This window comes from Elephantulus edwardii, unplaced genomic scaffold (assembly GCF_000299155.1).
Source record: "Elephantulus edwardii isolate Elephantulus edwardi_28Jun2011 unplaced genomic scaffold, EleEdw1.0 scaffold00079, whole genome shotgun sequence".
In the NCBI taxonomy this organism is placed as follows: Eukaryota; Metazoa; Chordata; class Mammalia; order Macroscelidea; family Macroscelididae; genus Elephantulus; species Elephantulus edwardii.
The window spans coordinates 10,951,314-10,969,327 of record NW_006399829.1 but is presented as its reverse complement, the minus strand read 5'-3'; the positions used below and the strand labels follow the sequence as shown (position 1 = coordinate 10,969,327).

General features: G+C 37.7%; 1 protein-coding gene across 1 annotated transcript in view; it reads right to left on the bottom strand.

The window, feature by feature from the left end:
• Positions 1 to 884: 884 nt before the first annotated feature.
• The window catches only part of DHX29 (DEAH (Asp-Glu-Ala-His) box polypeptide 29), a 64,790-nt gene continuing 47,660 nt past the window's right edge, over positions 885 to 18,014 (bottom strand). Inside the window, exons 19-27 of the mRNA XM_006889559.1 lie at positions 16,370 to 16,498; positions 16,192 to 16,267; positions 15,225 to 15,449; positions 13,648 to 13,784; positions 10,814 to 10,907; positions 6,612 to 6,914; positions 4,912 to 5,043; positions 2,627 to 2,723; positions 885 to 1,369 (exon numbers count right to left, since the gene is read on the bottom strand). Coding sequence (XP_006889621.1) covers positions 1,317 to 1,369; positions 2,627 to 2,723; positions 4,912 to 5,043; positions 6,612 to 6,914; positions 10,814 to 10,907; positions 13,648 to 13,784; positions 15,225 to 15,449; positions 16,192 to 16,267; positions 16,370 to 16,498 — 1,246 coding nt within the window. The 3' untranslated portion in view covers positions 885 to 1,316. The remainder of the gene's footprint in view (positions 1,370 to 2,626; positions 2,724 to 4,911; positions 5,044 to 6,611; positions 6,915 to 10,813; positions 10,908 to 13,647; positions 13,785 to 15,224; positions 15,450 to 16,191; positions 16,268 to 16,369; positions 16,499 to 18,014) is intronic.

Here is an 18,014-nt window from a genome sequence, read left to right as displayed (position 1 = left end):
ATCGAGCACGACTGATAGTGACCCTATGAACAAAAGGCCTAAAGTCCCTCTACAACTATCGACATTTATCAAAGTTCATAGTTTCCAGAGGCATGTTGTTTAGGAAGTGGCTGCCACTCCTGCTTCCAAATCTGTCATAGAAGGTTACTGGTTGAGTTGTCTGCAATGCATAGCATCCCTATGTCCAGCAGCTCTGAACCCTTCCCTGTCCTGAGCCAGTGTCACTAATTCTGACACGCCATTGCCCGAGTTACTGTATCAATCCATCTCATCTAGGGTCTCCCTCTCCTATTCCGTCCACCCTTCTGAGTATGATGTCCTTCTCCAAGGACCGATTGTTCCTGGCCAAGTGCCCAAAGTATGTGAGGTGGAGCTTAAAAATCCTAGCCTCCAAGGAGAGACTTAGTTTCACCCTCTCCAAGACAGACCTGTTTGTTTTCTTGGCAGTCCATCAATCAGAGTAGTTATACCAAAACTTTAAAACACACTGCCATTGGGTCAATTCTGACTCATGGCAACTCTCTTAATGGGTTTCTGAGGCTGATTATTCATCTCAAGGTTGACAGGAGCCTTAGCAATTTCTGTTCTTAAAGACCTACCTTCCAGCACTACATCTTTATTTGTAATAAATGTTACTGAGTTGGATTGTTGTTAGGTGCCGTCTAGTTGAGCACAACTCATAGCACCCCTATGAACAAAAGCTCTGAACCCTGTTCTATCCTGCGCTTCTATCCTGCTGTTCTATCCTCACACTTCCTTATACACAAGAGACACTGCAGCAGTCACTGTGACAATCCACTGAGATGGATAGTTATCTACTAATAGCATGTATTTACAGAAGTTTTAATTTTGATTATTAAAGAACTAAATGCTGAAGTAATTAATTTCTTGAAAATCTACATTTATAACTGGTTTTGGAGTTCATTTTCTCCTCTGGGTCAAGAAGATCATATACTACAGACTTCAAGAGCCAGTGGAGGATGGAGGGTAGTGGAGGGAGCAGTAAGAGAGGGAATTAAAACACTTACGTTGCAGAGACTTCAGACACAATCCTTGTGAGGTTTATAATGATAGACAAAACTGATGATAACAAAGAATTTATTGTAAATGTAGTGGCAAATACGTTGAGAATAATCCTCATTAAAAAGGAACTAGAAAATTACACATGTTTAAAGAATGTGCTTTTCCCATGCCACCTCTAAGTGTGGCTAGTATCAACATTTTAAGTACTGATATATTAATGGGATGGTCCACATACTATCATGACTGTGTATCTTCATCTTAAATCTTAAAGCAGTTGGCCAAGAGTTTCAGTTTCAATTATTCTCCGTTTTTATCAATTCTGTAATGATTTGTAGAATCTTGTCATCTGAGTGGAAGAAAAAGAAAATCATTAACCAATTCAACACTGGCTAATTTTCCAATGCATGTAAAAAGGCATACATAATTTTAAAGACCTTCCTAAATTGGAACACAAAATTATTATCAGTAATATTCCCTACGAAACTAGAGATATCTGTGTAATTTGTTGCCTAGTAGCAAGGAATTGTGCTGCCGACCCAAAGGCATGTGGTTCGAATTCACCAGCGCTCCACAGGATGGGTAATTTCCTCTCATGTGACTTACAACTTGTGAAAACCTGTGGAAGGTCAGCTATTAGTCAGCTCTAATTTAGTGAGTACATAACAATAATATTTATATTATATTCATTTTCAGGGATCGTAAATCGCATGGGAGGAGATTGTCTACCTTCCTCCCTTGAAAATATGAGAGGATTTGAACTGCCAGAGGAATATCCTCTGTGTTAGTACAACTCCCTATGGACCACTCGACCAGCGCTCCCTGGTGGGTAACTGTTGTTATGTTCCAGTGAGTCAGAGCCAATTCCTAACTGAGGCAGTAAATCACATGGAGGGAGACTGCCTAAATTTCTCCCTTGGAGCAGCTGTGGATTCAAACAGAGTGCCTCTGGGTTGGTAAAACGACCCTACCATTCACTAGGTCACCAGAGGTCCCTAGAAGATAATTAGGCTCAAGAACAGTCTGAGCTTGATGGAGTTCAGAATGAAATATACTGAAAAAAATTCTAATCATGTGAAATTTAAGGCCTCCACATGTTGTTGCATACTCCAATGTTAAAAAACAAACCAACTCTATTTCTAGCATTTATCTTCTGACTTTTCAGAAGTTTTCTCATGTGTTTACATATCTGTATACAGGCATGCCTGGGAAATACAGTGGATTTGAGCCTGTATCACTGCAATCAAACAAGTATCACAATAAATCAAGTCACACAAGGTTGTTGGTTTTCCAGTGCAAATAAAAGTTAGGTTTACACTGTTGTCTACTAAGTGTACAAAATAGTATTATTACGAAGTTTAAAAGATTGCAAGAATTACCACATTGTGATAGAGACACAAAGTAAGCACTTGCTGTTGGACAAATAGTATTGACAGATTTGCTGGCCATAGGATTGCCACAAACCTTCAATTTGCAAAAACCACATTAAATGCTACGTCCCTAAAAATAAGGTGTGCCTATTATGGATATGCACACACATGTAGATACATACATGTTTGATCTTCTACCTACATTACAAATTTTTTTTTTCATTCTCCCTACTTACTTTCAAGGGACATCTTGGGATTTTCAAGTTTTTTTCTTAAAACAGAATCAATCAGAACTCTCAGCTGCTTGAAAATAACAGCTATTTTCACAGGGGCCTGTTGAGAGATGAAAAATTAGACAACGTTAATCCAGGACAGTGTCAGTGTGGTGAAATATACATATATATTTATTCATACACACACACACACACATATACACACCTTATAATCTGCACTAGAGCATCTTGATTTGACTAAAACTACAAAAATCCAAACCCACCACTGTCAAGGTGACATGGACGCACTGGGCTCCTTCATCAGGTTTCAAGGCCTGCGAATCCTAATGTGAGGGGGAGACCACCTCATCTCTCCTGTGGAACCGCAGGTGGGTTTGAATTGCTGACAGCATGGTGAGCACCCTAACAGTTCACCTCCTCAGCCACCACGGCTCCTAAGGTAAAGCCCACATCTACAGTCTACCTCAGCACAAGGCGCCCTGGCAACACAGTCCAACTATATACGCCATGTGCACGTCTGGCAGCTGGATTCAGCAGTGGCTCCACAAGACAAGCATAAGCAGTCTCCTCTCGTTAAGATTTATAGACTCAGAAACCTGAATCGGAATTGACTTGATGGTTGTTGAGTTTTGGTTTTATCTTAATAGCACACCTTGATTTTAACACAAAATACAATGAAAGTAAATCAGGTATGTAAGCTATACAAACCTCTCAATTATGTTTTATTTTCATATATGAATTTTGTAGGCATCAGGGCAGTATTTTGGGGATTTTTAAAAAGTTTTGTTGAGGTATAATTTAGAAACTGTACTATTCATTCAATTATCAAATATACTGAATTTTTTTTTCAGTACATTTATTGTGTTTTGTAACCATTACAACAATCTAGTTTTAGAACATTTCTAATTCATTGCCATCCACTGATTTCAATTCCTAACAACCATATTAGATAAAGTAGAACTGCCCAACAGGACTTCCAAGTTGTAGACTTTACAGAGGTAGATAACTGTATCTTTTTTCCAAGGAGTGGCTAGTGGGTTGAACTGCCAACCTTTCTGTTAGAAGCTGAATGCTTAACTGGTGTGCTATAATGGTGCCTTCAGGCTACTCCTAAATCTCTACTGCCACCAGGCCCATTCTGATTCGCTGAAAGTCTAAAGGACAGAGTGGAAATGCCTCATAGGGTTTCCAAGGTTGTAAATCTTTATAGAAGCAGACTTCTAGATCTTTCTCTCATGGAGTAGCTAGTGGGTTTGAACAGACCTTTTTGGTTAGCAGCTAAGTGCTTTGACCACTATGCTACCAGGGCTCCTAGACACTTCTACCACTTCTAAAATGTCCATCATACTTGTTTGTAAGAACTGCATATATTCTTCAAGACTCATTTAAAATTTAGCTCTTTAGTATTGATGCCTTTGGGCTGTGGTGTTGGAGAAGAGTGCTGACCATCTCATGGACAGCCAAAAGAACAATAAATATGTCTTAGAGAGGGTGCAGCCAGAGTGCTCTTTGGAAGCAAAGAAGATAGAGCTTCATCTCCCATACTTTGGGCATACTGCTAGGAGGTGCTATTCCTTGGAGAAGGACATGATGCTGGGAAGGGTGGAGGGTTGACAAAGGAGAGGAAGACCCTCAACCAGGTGGATTGACCTGGTGACTGCCACATTGGGTTTTAGTGTGTCAGGAAGTGTGAAGATGGCACAGGATAGGACAGAGTTCAGATCTGTTGTTCACAGGATTGCTATGGGTTGTACTTGACTCAACTGCACCTAACAACAGTACAATATAGAGAGTTACTATGCTAAAATAATAGGATGTGTTATATTTGCTTTGTTTAAACTGATCACTTGTTTATACTGAGACTACAGCAATATAACATTTACTGCTGGTAGCACTGATGGTTGAACCAAATTTTCCAGAGAAGAATCCTGACCATATGCATGGAAACTATGAAGCTGCTTATGTCTTCTGCCCTAGTAATTCCACTTGTAGGAATCTAGCATTGTTATTTCAAAATGTGAAAACTGGAAATGAATCCAAATGTTAAACATGAATGGAATGTTTACTTGTTATCGATAATAAATATAATTTATAATAATAATAATATCATGGGCTTTTAAAATTTAACAGATTTGAAATTAAAAGACTTATAAAATAAGGAAGCTTCCTAATTTAAGTTCAACAATAGGAAGAAATTATTCACACTCTTATTAGATTGTTTCTTAAAAATGTATTTCATGACATTGAAAGTAGAAACTTTTATGGAAAAAATCAGTTGGACTGTATACCTGAAAATAGATCCAGCCATCAACAGAGAGAAGGCGTTCCCGGTGCTGAACTTCTATATCACCACCAAAAAGAAGAACTGGAAAAGGCGTTATCAGGGTAGTTTCTCTCAAATACACTCTGGCATATCTTACCTGCACAGGAAAAAAGGCATGAAAAAGCAACATCACAGCCCCAAATTACAAAAGTCCATCTTTTTCATGTAAGCAATTATTTTTTTTTAAAACAAGTGTGATTATGATAAGGTATAACAAGATTTTGTAAAGCTACATGTTTACATTCTCTTATATGCATGATTTGTCAATTTAAAAATAATCACTCAGTATCTGTGAATTTATAACACTTAAAAGCATTATAAATATTAAGGTGCCAAGTATCTGGTTGTTAGATCAAGATGGCCACAATTATAATTTCTCATTTGTCACATTTCAATTCTATGATACAGGGGGAGTTATATAAGCCAGTGCTTAAAATGATAGATCCTTCTTACAGGAGATACACTTTAAATTAAGCAAAAAAAAAAAATAAATTTGAAATTGAGCTATTTCAATTTGACATATTCTCATGATGGTATTGTTAGCTTGTCTTACTGGCCTCAGCTCAACGTGACTCAATGTACAAAGGCATCAAATAGCTAGGATCCATCATATTTTCATTGGCGGACAGCTCTAGGCCTTTCTTCCTAGTCAGTTTTAGTCTGGAAGTGTCCCTGACACCAGTTTTGTGTCACAGCAACATGCTAACTTCCACTGACTGACTGGGAATTGAACATGGTGTCCCACATGGAAGGCAAGAATTTTATCACCGAAAAACCAGTGACAACTAATTTGCCGTAAGCTAAAAATGAAGAGAATGGAATGATTATGCATCTGTGTCTCAAAATGCTCACTGATTTATTATTAAGTTACCTTGGGTGCTAATGTGACTCAACTGCTGTCAAATCATAGCTCAAATACTCCAACCAGTCTTCCCCCAGATTGGAAATGGCACACAATAGCCAATTGTTCCCTTCCAAAGTTACACCTTTTCTGCTCCAAAGCATTCAAGGACTATAAATCTTTTAACTACAGGTAGTTCCTGGGCCACCAATGAGAACCATTCATCATTGTTTTGTGGGGTGTTTTTTTTAATTATTATTACACCCCCTGTTCTTTTATTAAAATTATTTCTGTGTCCTGATCTAAGGCTCTGGGTTCTTTCTGAGATGCTTTTTCTCTCATTATTTTCAAGACTCTGTAGATAAGTTGGAACAAGTGCATATGGTTCTTTCTCACTTCACCTTCCTGTAGTGCAAGAAAAGACCTGAAGCTTTTTCAGTGATTCACAAGCTTCACGTGTAGCAAGTAAACGTGACTGTAATAAAGAAATTGTCATGAGAAGGAGCTGGCTCAATTGATCCAAAGTCAGAAACAAATTTACCTAACATTAAAGGACAAGTAGGAAGAAGTTTGTTTTTTTCAAGAAGGTAATGGAGGTCGGAGTAGAAACTTTCTATATTTCTCATTCATTAAATTAACAAGAAGTAAGCAATTTTTTTCAGCTGGGTTTTCATATTCTGCACATCTTGATTTAAAAGATGAAAATGAATATGTCAATTTGAGAATACATGCTGAATTCTGTTAAATTTGAATGACTTCTAAAATATGCTCTGCTTATTTGAACTTAAGAACGAATGGGTTTAAAGTAAGAGTGAGCACTTTACCTTCTCTTGGTATAAAAGCCATCCGTAAGCCTGCAAGTCCCGATTTATAGAGGAAGGGTGAACTTGTGCTTTGCCTTGGGCTGTCTCCACCATGCAAGCCAACTTTTCAGTAACGTCTACTGATTTTGTATAGTTGATCTTCCCTACATTATCATAGAGTCCAGCAGCCAAAACAGCCTTAAGAAGAGCAATGTCTTGAAAGGAGAGGGCCTGTGGAGTTGGATTTCCTTCCCGGCTGCTTGAGGTTGTGGATGATGAAAATCCTGCTGCCTTGACCAACTTTATCAACTCCTGTTTTATATCCTAGGTTGGTTTATGTTAAAAAGGGACAAGATCATAATTGATTAAAATAGAGAAACTGCACATCACCTTGGAATTTGTACTCTTGTTCTGATAAAAATCAAGATTATGCTAAATTAGTATTTAATTAACCCAAATACTATTACGGAGGAAAACAAAAAGAAGCCCTGGATATTATAAAGCCAAGAATGTCTAAGATGTGAGAGTAGTAAGTGTGCCTGGATATACTTTCACTTATTGTACCTACTTCAACAGTAGCTCTCTTTTCTTCTGACATTTTTATTTAAAGGAGGATAAAACAGAATTACACGGAGGGAAAAGGCAGTCAAAATTACTCTGAGAGTCTCACTTTCATTTTCTACAGGATTCAGATAAACTTTATTAATGGAAATTCAATTTACTCTAACATTATAGATGAATATATCTTTCTACATTTAGTAATACTCGTCAGTTAAAATAGTATAGGAAAATGGGAAGGATAAACATTTTTCAAAGTAAACAGGATACAAGGGATTAAAAGGTGATATTTACATTTAGGATATTCTGTAGATTTTAGGTTTGGGGCTGAAGGCACTTTGATTTCAGGGGAGGAAAGACCAAATAGACAGCTTCTGGAATAAACAGGGTTAAAGCGATCTAAAACCTTATAGTCCAGGGGAGGTGATGCAAATGCTCACTAAAGAAAGGGGAGCAATTAGAGTAGGGAGAATTAGACAAGGAGAGATGATAAGCTTTCCACATCTTGAATACTGGACAGGTGACCCAAAGATGGCTTTCTTGAATTTAGCACTTCATCAACTTTGAGTGGAGGACAAAGGCCATTCCACTTAGACATATCCCTACTGTCATTCCAGCAGTTATGTTAAATTCCGTAAAGGTTGTAAGCCAAATTTTATGAAGAAAAATCTTTAATTTTTTAAATATGAATTTGTTGTTGTTGTTGATTGCTGTCAAGTCAAAGTTGACTCATAACGACTCTATGAACAAAAGACCTAATGGCTTTCCATTGCTATCTGTTGTTTCTCCAAGTTCATAGAGCTTCCAGAGGCATATGGTTTAGGAAGTGGATGCCATTCCTGCTTCACAACCTAATTTACAACTGGGAGCTCCACTGAACACTGTCCACAATGGGAAGCCATTATGGTATTTGATATCCCCATGCCTCAAGGTTTAGCATCATAGAAAACAGGTTACTTCATACAGCATATTGACAAAGAGTGATGTGCAAAGGGAAGACTATTCTTCCAGATATAACAGCACCACTCTCATTTAGCAGTGTTTAAGTATTGTTGAGTATGACTCAGAGTAGGCTTTTCACAAAAGACCTGAACTCTGTTTCATAATTAACATTATTTCTATACATTTATAAGAGAGTTTGAGGGATTTCCAGAGGCATCTAGTTTAGGAAGTGGATGCCACTCCTGCTTCCCAACACGAATCAATCTGAAAGCTCATCCAACCATTCACTGTACATAATGTGTAACCATTACAGTATTTGACAGGACTATGGAATAGTGTTTAGCATCACAACAACTACAAGTTGTTCAGTACAGCAAACAAATAATTGCTGTGTCTTTAAAAGAATATTCTTCAAAAATTAATAAATAAAAATCCTACAGGATTTTAAAGCCACTCCCTCGAGGAGGCCTCCACCCTTACTCTTAGTCTAAGATCAGGGGCCACCCATTTTTAAGGGGGAAAGAGAACAGCAACACACAACAAAAAAGACCCCAGAAACTTCCCTTGCCTGACTGCCATCAAGACAAGACCACCATCGAGATGCTAGGCAGCCAGCTAGCTGACTTCCAGAGTAAATATGAATTTAGAATATGAAAAATCTTTAACATTTTAAATATTAATTTAGAATATGGGAATTATGTCAGAGACAATGTATAATTTTTAAGCATGTCTGTATACATTAAATACCATCTTTCTTTAGAAAATATCAAAGAACAGGCCATGCACTAAGAACAAAAACATTTATCTGTGGGAGGGTCTTACCTTGAACAAGCACTTGTCTTTACATTTTAACTATAATTCTATGCTCCTAGAAATAATTCTAGTCCTAAACTTCAGTCAAAACTTGAGTAAAGGGGAAAATCATCAGATTTCCCTGCTTAAACACAGACTTATGAAATTGGACACCTCGGCACAAGAGTATGATGTCCTGGGTGTTTTTTTAATAATTAGTTTATTACACAGTATAGCTAAGTACCTGGTTGATATTTGGCTAAGTATGAAAAAAGACAGATCTCTTTGGAACAACAGTTGATCTCAAGTCAGAGGTATAAAATATGCAAGAAAAGCTGGAACATCTGTCTTGCTATAGTAAAGCAGGACATTATCAAATATTGCGGAACTTACATGAAAAAGACCCAGGAGTCAATGTGAAGGGATTTCACTAGCCACAGATAGGACAATTTGAATATGAAATATTTAACATCCATAGTAGATCAAAACAAATATACTTAAATCAATGTGTTCATAACATTTTTATGGAAAAAAATGTCACTGATTATCTGTGAAGATGTGGGGAACCAAGTGAAAGGACAGAATCAAGCATTTACCTTATCTTATGTTAAATAAATTGTATATTAGAGCAATCAAGTATTAAAAAAAGGAAAGATTCTTCTCTATCACTCCATCAGGTTTTCATAATTGACCTTTGAGAAGCTGACTGTTAAACTTTATGAGATACCTTTGGGCAAGTACCTCAGATGGTACTTTTTAGTTGGTAGTCCAGTACATAAGCAAAATTTGTACAGTCCAAGGACTCCTTGGCCTGTTGGACAATTTATCTGGTTTCTTAGAAAAATAAATAGCAGATGGAACAAAAAAACTAAAGAGGGGTAACTAAAAGAGAGACTTTGGAAACACAACCACCAGATTAAATGTGCAGACCTTGTTTGGATCCTGATTGGAACAAACTAGCTGTAAGATAACATTTATGAGATAACCAGGAACATTTGAACATTGACTATACTTGGTTAAAGCATTCAGTTGCTAATCAAAAGGTTGGTGGTTCAAATCTATCAGTCATTCCGTTGGAGAAAGATGTGACAGTGCCTCTATAAAGACTGTCGCCTTGGAAACCTTGTGGGACAGTTCTACCCTGTCTAATAGGGCTGTTAGATTGACTCCATGACAATGTGTTTGCTAATATTCTTCTTTTTCTTTAAGTTTTACATTTCAGAGATATATAGAACTGATGTCTGGTATTTGCTTCAATATAATCCAGATGGTAAAGGTTAAAATAAAGGCAATAAAAATAGAGTAAGATTCAACTCAAAATTCATTGCTATTGAGTCGGAAGAAACTCATCATACACGGGATTTCTGTGAATCACAAGAAGATTGGCCCTCTTTCTCCTGAGTAGCTTCTTCTGGAGGCCTCTGGGTTTGCAGAACAACTCACTGTGGATTAGGGGCGGGGGCAGAAACTGGCCAATTATAGAAATAGGTATCAACGGTTCACTATGCTGTTCTCTTTTCCATAGTGTAGTTACAATTCCCTAGAAAAATTTTTTAAAAGTTTCACAGCTGAGAAAAATTGTAGGTTCTCTCTCTTCAACTCTTTCTTTTAATATTCAGTGACTAAAGTCTAAAGAAATTAATTAAGCCACTCCCTCTGAGTTATTCAATAAAGAATTCTTATAAGCTAGTGATATTTCTATGAAATCATGTTGCTTCCATTTTCTAAAATTTTTTTTTTCACTCATTGTGTAACGCATATAGGTTACCTGGTAGAAGTATTAACAAAAAATTTTAAAATTCATTAATTTAATTCAATAAATGCTAATTAAACATTATATGTGTCAGATAATACTCTAGGGAGTCCTCTTTGCAAATAAAGCTGCTGATCAACCAAATAATGCTGAATTAGAGCACTGGATTAAGACTTACCTCTAGGGTTAACAGTGACGTTCTGTTAAGAAAGTTCCTCCGGCAGTATGCCATTTCAGAACGACAGCCTCCTTCTTGTCGAGCTTTTTTCCATCTACATAAATAAAACGACCAAAGTTCAGCATATTTCCTCCCCAAAGGCGTTTTTGCAGAGAGATACCCACCAAAATAAGATTTAATTGTTGTTGTTGAGTACTGCTGAATTGCAATATACTCATAGCTGACCCTCCAGGCGGTTTTCAGAAGAAGTTTAATCGCAATGGAGGAGCAGCTGGTGGATCTGAACTTTGGGATTGCAGCTTCTTACCACTAGACCACCAGTGCTCCCTGGTTTAACTGCAGTCACTTAAATAGGAGGGCTCTTGCCTATAATTAGAGCTATCAACTGTATATAACACTTTCAAGGATTGGAGTAATAGATTATTGTATATATATATAAATACGTATGTTGTTGTTGTTATGTGCCATTGAGTTGCCTGCCACTCATAGCAACCCCATACAGAACAGCTCTGAACCCTGCTCTATCCTGAGCTAACATTATTGTCTCTGACACACTTATCCCCATTACCCAGTCACTGAATCAATCCATCTCATCCAGGGTCTTACTCTCTTGCACTGTCCCTTCAACCTCCCAAGCATAATATCCCTCTCCAAGAACTGGTCCTTCCTTGCGACATGCTCAAAGTATGTCAGATGGAGCTTCAGAATTTTGTCTCCAAGGAGCAGCCTGGTCTCACTTTCTCCAGAATGAACATGTTTGTTCTTTTAGTAGTCCATGGTATATTTAATACTCTTCTCCAGCACCACACCCCAAAGGCATCAATTCTCCTTTTATCATCCCTAGTCATTATCTAGCTTTCTGATGCATAGCATATAATTGCCAAGACCATGGCCTGTATCAGGTGCACCTTTAATCTCCAGACTGACATCATAGCTCTTCAGTACTCTGGAGATGTCCCTAACAGCAGACTTTTCCAATGCAATTCATCTTTTGATTTCCTGGCTGCTGGTACCAAGAGTGTTGATTATGGAGCCAAGCAAATTAAAATTGTAAACAGTATCAATCTCTTAACCATCTATAAAGATGCTGCCAATTGGCCCAGTGGTGAGAACCTTTGTTTTCTTGGAATCTTTATTTTCTTGATGCTGAGCTTTAATCCATATTGAGAGGTGCAGTCCTTGATCTTGTGCAGCAAGTGCTTCAGGTCCTCCTCAGTTTTGGAAAGCAAGGATGTGCCATCTGCGTAACGCAGATTATTGATGAATCTTCCTCCAATCCTGATGCTACACTTCTCATAAAGCCCCGCCTCCTGGACGATCTGTGCCACATATAGAATGAAAAAAAAAAGTATGGAGATGGGACACATCCCTGGCATACACCCTTCCCAATTTTAAACCATGTAGTGTTTCTTTGGTCTGTTCTGACGACTGCCTCCTAGTCCAAGTATAGGTTTCACATAAGCATAATCAAGTGTTCTGGGATTCTCATGCTTCTCAGAGTTAGCCAAAGTTTGTTGTGAACCACACTATCAAATGCCTTTGCATAATATATTGTTGTTGTTGTTATGTGCACTTGGTTGGCTTGTGACTTTTAGTGACCCTATGTACAACAGCCTTAAATACTGCTCTATCCTGTGCCAATCTTATTGTCTCTGACACACCCACCCCTATTACCCCAGTAACTGAGTCAATTCATCTCATCGAGGGCCTTCCTCTCCTGCACTGTCTCTCCACACTCACAAGCATGACATCCCTCTCCAAAGACTGGTTAATCCTTGCAACATGTGCAAAGTACATCAGACAAAGCTTCAGAATCCTTGCCTCCAAGGAGCAGCCTGGCTTCACCCTCTCCAGAATGAACCTGTTTGTTCTCTTAGCAGTCCATGGTATATTCAATACTCTTCTCCAACACCACAGCTCAAAGGCATCAATTCTCCTTTTCTCAACCCTAGTCATTTGTCCAGCTCTCTGATGCATAGCAAATGATTGAAAAGACCATGGCCTCTATTAGGTGCCTCTTAGCCTCCAGACTGACATCACTGCTCTTCATCACATTGGAGAGGTCTCTGACAGCAGACTTTCTCAATGCAATACATCTTTTAATTTCCTGGCTGCTGGTGCCAAGACTGTTGATTGTAGAGCCAAGCAAACTAAAGCTGTTTACAATCTCAGTCTCTTCACAATCCATCAGGATGCTGCCAATTGGCCCAGTGGTGAGAACCTTTGTTTTCTTGATACTGAGCTTCAATCCATATTGAAGGCTGTAGTCCTTGACCTTCTGTAGCAAGTGCTTCAGGTCCTCCTCAGTTTTATCAAGCAGGGTTGTGCCATCTGCATAATGCACATTGTTGATGAGTCTTCCTCCAATCCTGATGCCACATTTCTCCTCATAGAGCCCAGCCTCCCCGATAATCTGTTTTCTACATAGACTGAAAAGGTATGAAGATATGACACATCCCTTGCGTACACCCTTCCCAATTTTGAACCATGTTCCCTTGCTCTGTTCTGACGACTGCCTTCTGGTCCAAGTATATGTTTCGCATAAGTAGGAACAAATGTTCTGAGATTCCCATTCTATACTATTGCATAGTATATAGATCGTTCAAATATTTTAAATATGAAGTATGTAGGTATAATACAAATACATTGGTTTTTAAATCTTGGGAAGAATTTATACAAATACGAATCTCTAAGCTAATTAACTACACTTTGACCAAGAATTAACTAAAAATGAATCTTAGATGTAATCATTGAGTAAAAATAAAAAATAAGCTTTTTACAAGTAAATAATCACAGGTCAGTGGCTTACTGACAACTCTGAGATTACTTCATACCCGAGATAGGCATTGTAGATTGTCAGGTGGTCTGAATCTGCCATAGCCAAAGCTGACTTTGCAAGATCTGCCTCATCTTTCCGGCCAATTGGTGTGGTAAAAGGCGACTTCTCTGTCATCACAGCAGCCAGTGTTGCCTGTCCACAAATAACCAAATTATAATTATTAAAAAGATATATTTTAAGGCTACTTTTTAAAAGAAACAAGAAAACAATTATACTGTAAGTTGCATGTGTCCTTTAAAAATAAATATATATTTTATTAATTTTAATGAACATTTACAGAGATTTTGGATTTCCATTCATTCATTGTTGCACTTTTCTTCCTGCTCACCCCTCCCCCCAGTCGCTCCTCTCTTTGAAAAGTAAAAGAAAAATTCTTTCATATCCCCCCACCTCCTACCTAGTACACTCCACCCCACTCTGCAAATTTTTATGGTAACAGCCAACTTAATTTTAAATGGTTGGGGTTTTTTTTTTTTTTGTTTTTTTAAAAAGTTATTTATACTGTGCAACCCACTTCAGTGCTGCAGCCTAGGAGCAAGGAGGCCAGGCAATGGTTTAGGGCTACAGTTCACTCTGGCATGGAACAACACTAGAAGAGACCAATGGGGACAGACAGGCCTGTCATAAATCCAAATACATGTAGTTAAGTGGTTATTTTTAATTTAACTTTCTAAAAAATTTAAAATATACCATCTCTGTAAAGTAAGGAGTGTCAATATCACCAAAATCAGAAATTTAAATATAATAAAAAAAGTCAACATATTGAATGTTTAAGTGATTTCAAGTCTATCATATAGTTAGAGGTGATCCTAGAATAACAGCTTAGTTATCACCACTCCTAGCCTGTTGGCTTTCTATTACCTGCAATGCTCCCTAAAATTAACTAAGTCTCTCTAATAACCATGTGTTGTTGCAGATCAACTCTTGTGGCAGAGACTGGAACAACTTTGCTGAGTACCTATTCTTATACTAGGAATAAAAGGTCAAGTTACACTTTCCCCATTCTAAAAGTTTGATTTGTAGTTCCAGAAAGGGCTTAGCTTCATAAAGTTAGAAAGTTGGACTGGCGCAGGAGGCAAAGAGACCCAGGGATTAAAATACATAAACAGAATTTGTTCATTCTGAAACAATATGAGAAACTAGAACTGCTGGGAATGCTGGTTCAGACAGATAAACACCCCCCCCCCCCAAAAGTTGGAAGGTTTTGCTTCTATCCTTTGAAGTTTATGTTGTTCAAACTTTCCTAAGAATCATCTACTGTATATCCGATTAAGAAAATATTTCAAGTGGGATATCTGATAGCAAAGCCTACATAACTCAAACCCACTCAAAATAGTATCCACAAGGACATTTTAAATGGACAGTACACTTAAATAAATATAAAATTTAAGCATTATATTTAAAAAATTCTTAAGCAGTCAGGCTTCTGGACTTTGATGTTAGTTCAGACAGCCTACTTGTTTTTTTAAATTTTTTTTTAAAGACAAGAAATTAAAAGTTAACAACTATTTCCAAATTCATTTCTCAGCCCAAATGATATATAAACTAAAGTATCATCATTATTTGACTTACCACTGGTTCAAGGCAACCAAATATGGCACCAAAAATAAGCATTTTTCCAATCTTGACATTGACAGGCAAGGCTGCAAGGTGCTGGCCCAATGGAGTCAGTTTAGGCTCATTCAGTTCACAAGCTCCAATTTTTCGGAGTAAGTTCATTGCATTGCTAATCACTTGAAGCTGAGGAGGGTCTAATGCTCTGGAGAGGAAATCTTCAGGAGAGCCAAGATTGCATTTCTGCAATTTAAAAAATAATGAGAAAGTTGTATATAGTAAGAATCAAAACTGCCAAAAAAGAGATGGTCAACTTGAAACCAATTTTGAGGTTATTCAACTTCTAAGCAAAGAAAATAATGTGTATGTGAGTAAGGTTCTTCCTTTCTTTTTATTGGAGAGTGTGCATATGTCTGTGTGGTAAGGATATAAGGATAAAATTTTCTATCTACATGTAAGGTTTTTTCTTTGTTCTTGATTCTGAGAGTCAAAATATCGGAGAATTGAAGGAGATTTTAGATCTGTCAGTCTAGGAAGTCTAGTCAAGGTTTCTCAATCTATTGGCCAATGGATCAGTTAATTCTTTGCTGAGGGTGCTGTACTGGTGTACTTTAGGGTGTTTAGTAATATCCTTCTAATGAATGCAGAGGCACCATCAATACTAATCCCTGTTAAAAGAATCAAAACCAACACCAGATAATGCTCAAATGTTTACAAAGATCAGCAACATCCCCCCAGCTGAGGTCTAGGTTGAGATTGTTTTAATTTATAAAGTGTGTTTTCCACACAAAGTACAGTGAGTTCACTTATAAAATGGTATTTACATAAAATTATCTTTAATTATTTATATGAAATATGTCATCATTTATTAAAGAATAATATAATGGGGAAGATAGAGCAATGTAAGATAATTTTAGATCCTTATGCTTTTCTGAAAAAGGATGAAGGAAAAAAAAAAACTTCATCTGAGTTCCCCTGGGATTACCATAATATGAAGACACAATTCCTCCAGTGGTACACGCAAAATTTCAGGAACAGAATAGTCCATAAAGCCTTCAAATCTGAAAGAGAATAAAAAATGTTTCTAAAGAGTTCTCATATTATGAGAAGATTTCACACAGTCTGAATTACTCGTGTGTTAAATTCCATATGTTCCACCTAACCTTTCTCTGGTGTACATTCGGAAGCAGAAGCCATCTCTGACGCGCCCAGCTCTTCCCTGGCGCTGGAGAGCACTAGCTTTACTGACAAAAGTCTCAACCAAGGAACTCATCTGACTGCTTTCATGGAACCTGAAGAAATGTTGCAGGAGAGAAAACAGACAATTTACTTAAACAGAAATCTCAAAAAGCGTGACACAGTTAACTCTTAAAAGGAAATTGAACAAAATACTTTATTGCACATGTTGTTGTTATGTGTCATCGAGTTGCTTGTGACTCATAGTGACCCTATGTATAACAGCCCTAAACCCTGCTCTATCCCTTACCAAGCTCACTGTCTCTGACACACCTATCCCCATTACCCCAGTGACAGACTCAATCCATCTCATCGAGGGTCTTCCTCTCCTGCACTGTTTGTCCACACTCACAAGCATGACAGCCCTCTCCAAGGACTGGTCCCTCCTTGCAACTTGTTGAAAGTATGTAAGACAAAGTTTCAGAATCCTTGCCTCCAAGGAGCAGCCTGTTCACCGTCTCCAGGACGAACTTGTTTTCCTAGCAGTCCATCATATATTCAATTCTCTTCTCCAGCACCAAAGCTCAAAGGCATCAACTCTCCTTCGATCATCCCTAGTCATTGTCCAACTCTCTGAAGCATAGCAAGTAATGGCAAAGAACATGGCCTTTATCAGGCACGCCTTAGTCTCCAGACTGACATTGTTGCTTCTCAGTACCTTGGAGAGGTCTCTGACAGCAGAATTTCCCAATGCAATTAGTCCTTGATTTATGATGTATTCAAGTTATGATGCATCATACTTTAGCCTTTTAAAAACATAATTAGTAATATTTACTGCATATAAAGTTGCAGTGTGTAATATGCTGATGTTATCACTCTCACAGATGGTCAATTTTATGACTTGTTGAAAACACTGCTGTACAGATTTAATTTTCCTAAGCAAAGCAAGCAAGGGCTTCTGTTGCTTGAAAGCATGACCCCAAATGCTGATCACTTTGCCACAGTGGATAAGCAGCTTTGGCAAGCAGTGAGACATTAGCTCAAAATAGAGGGGAAAAGAGAAAAAAAAAGGAACGACAATTCTTCACTAGAAACACCATTCCAATTTGCAAGGCTAATCTAGATGATCCAAAACTTATAAGTGGAATTGTTACTGCAATTGATAAAATTGCAATGTCATCCAATTCTTCTTCATAGTAAATTTTAATGATTTGTATACATTTTAAAATGTGTATGTAAATTAATGCCAGTAAATTTATGTGCAATGTCTCCAACCCCAAAGATAAATAAGATTAGATTTATAAAGATACGATAATATGTGTTGTGCCATCAAGTCAAAACCAACTCCTAGCTGACCCTCCAGTGGATGTATCTGGGTGCCTAAAGTTTTATCATTCAGATGTTTTTTCCAGCTAATGATTAACTGTCTATTTTGTGGTGAAGTAATTATTGTAATAAGAAGAATTAGGATGGAATATAAACTCCATCCTATTGTTGTTGTTGTTATGTGCCGTCGAGTCATTTGTGAGTCATAGCGATCCTATGTACAACAGCCCTAAACCCTGCTCTATCCTGTGCCAATCGCATTGCCTCTGACACACCCATCCCGATTACCCCAGTCACTGAATCAGT